The 1,846-nt window shown below is 44.2% G+C and overlaps 1 protein-coding gene across 1 annotated transcript in view; it reads left to right on the top strand.

Moving 5' to 3' along the window:
- Positions 1-905, top strand: part of LOC121300501 (ubiquitin carboxyl-terminal hydrolase 7-like) — a 7,314-nt gene extending 6,409 nt beyond the window's left edge. The window contains exon 7 of the mRNA XM_041229071.1: positions 822-905. Coding sequence (XP_041085005.1) covers positions 822-905 — 84 coding nt within the window. The remainder of the gene's footprint in view (positions 1-821) is intronic.
- The last annotated feature ends 941 nt before the right edge of the window (positions 906-1,846 follow it).

Here is a 1,846-nt window from a genome sequence, read left to right as displayed (position 1 = left end):
TTCATTTTCTGATTAAATATTAACTGATCGATCGAGCATGTTGCAAGGCTGAAGCTCTTCCGTTTGAATCTGAGCCATTTCCCCTCTTTCAGACATCAATTTCAATTTTCCAAAGGTATAGGTTTTTTTATTTATTACTTTCACTTCCACTAAGGCAGGGATATACTGTATACTCTACGAGGTCCGGCAGACGCGTGACCAAACTGAAACAGGAAAACAACAACAAAAAACAGGGTGGTGAAGCGCAGCTGTATAACTTGATAAGCTCCCCCCTCCACCCCACCCCCACATGTTTCCCCAAGTCGCATTTACAACGCTGGCCTAAGGGAGGGGCTAGAGCAACAGCATGCTAATGTACAGCTTTATTACTGCAGCACACACTGCACAGGGGAATCTCCTGCAAAACGTCACACACCTGTTACACAAGGCTGTTGGAAGCACTTTGCCAACACCTGCACTGCTAGTGAGAGAGAGAGAGAGAGAGAGAGAGAGAGAGAGAGAGAGAGAGAGAGAGAGAGAGAGAGAGAAAGGGCAGCAGAGATGTATTCCACAGTGACACAATGGGTATTACCAGAGCTATGGTACAGTGTAGGGCAGACTCTAGCATGCAGGGATTCATCTCTACATCATGAAAGGGTACATTCGACTCCAGCACTGAATGCAGGTTTAACTGGTTCAAGAAGAGCCGGAATGGACAGGCCAGTTTATATAAATGCCTCGTGCTGTGAGGTCAGCGCATTTGATACACTGATAAACAAACAGCTCCCAGTACAATCACGCTCAAAGAGCACAGGGATGGTTATTAAGGCGGTGTGATCCAGGGAGACGTGGTTTGTAAAGTGGCGCTTGCTCACTGGAGTGAGTCTCACGAGCTCAGCAGCCACACCTGGTTTGAGAGCGATTAGGAAACAGCAAACGGAGCGCCCGGCTTTCCTGACACCGGGGTCTAGGAATAAACACTAAGAAACCAACCACAAAAATAAACCGTGTCATTCCTGCGAACATGTTTAAAAGTAGCACACTGTAAAATGGCAATGCCAGAATTATCCTGCAGCAAAAACAGACAAAATCAACAGCAGAGGACAGTTCCCCAGTTAAACTGCCAGACTATGACCACATGTGTTAGTTGTTCCATATGCATCTACTAGAGTCAATCCCAATGAAAGAGAAATGAATACTCTGCATCAGGCTTTCGCAGCCCAATTGCTTGTCAAATTGTACATTGTCAAATAAATTAGAAAGTAAGATAATAATAACAGAATAATAGGTGCTGTCAAGTGTCACCAGTTATACAAACCTGCACACAACTGCAAAACAAACTGTTCTAAAAAACATTAGGACAGGAACCATGCATTCATATTTTATAAAACACTATAATGCGCTCACACTACAGCTCTAGAATAAACATCACGGTGAGAGAGGTGCTTAAATTGAATTGCAGGACATAAAACAATCTACCATGAAACAACATACAATAAATCACAGAGGACACTGCACATATAGCAGACCCTGTTCACAATGTAATTTTGCTTTCACCAGATGCAGTTATAACATATAAATGCAATCACCCACAGCTGCGCACGATCTCAGATTGCCTTGTAAAATGCACATCACAATCCCTGGATTAAATCAACCCTCACCTCGGTAGCACACAGTCAGCCACAGTAACTCCAGCAGCTGCCCCCCAAACTCGCACACGTCCAAGCCGAGCATCGCGTCTCCCAAAGCCTTCTCGACCACCGCCACCCCAAACAAATATAACCCCCTCCACGAGATACAGAAAGATTCAAGAAACAGCTTTAAAAAGAGAGAGAAAAAAAAAAGAAAAAGTCACCAGCTCCAAATC

The sequence above is a fragment of the Polyodon spathula genome, chromosome 26, assembly GCF_017654505.1.
Source record: "Polyodon spathula isolate WHYD16114869_AA chromosome 26, ASM1765450v1, whole genome shotgun sequence".
Classification (NCBI taxonomy): domain Eukaryota; kingdom Metazoa; phylum Chordata; class Actinopteri; order Acipenseriformes; family Polyodontidae; genus Polyodon; species Polyodon spathula.
The sequence above is the reverse complement of the archived record's forward strand: the minus strand, read 5'-3'. Positions and strand labels throughout refer to the sequence as shown.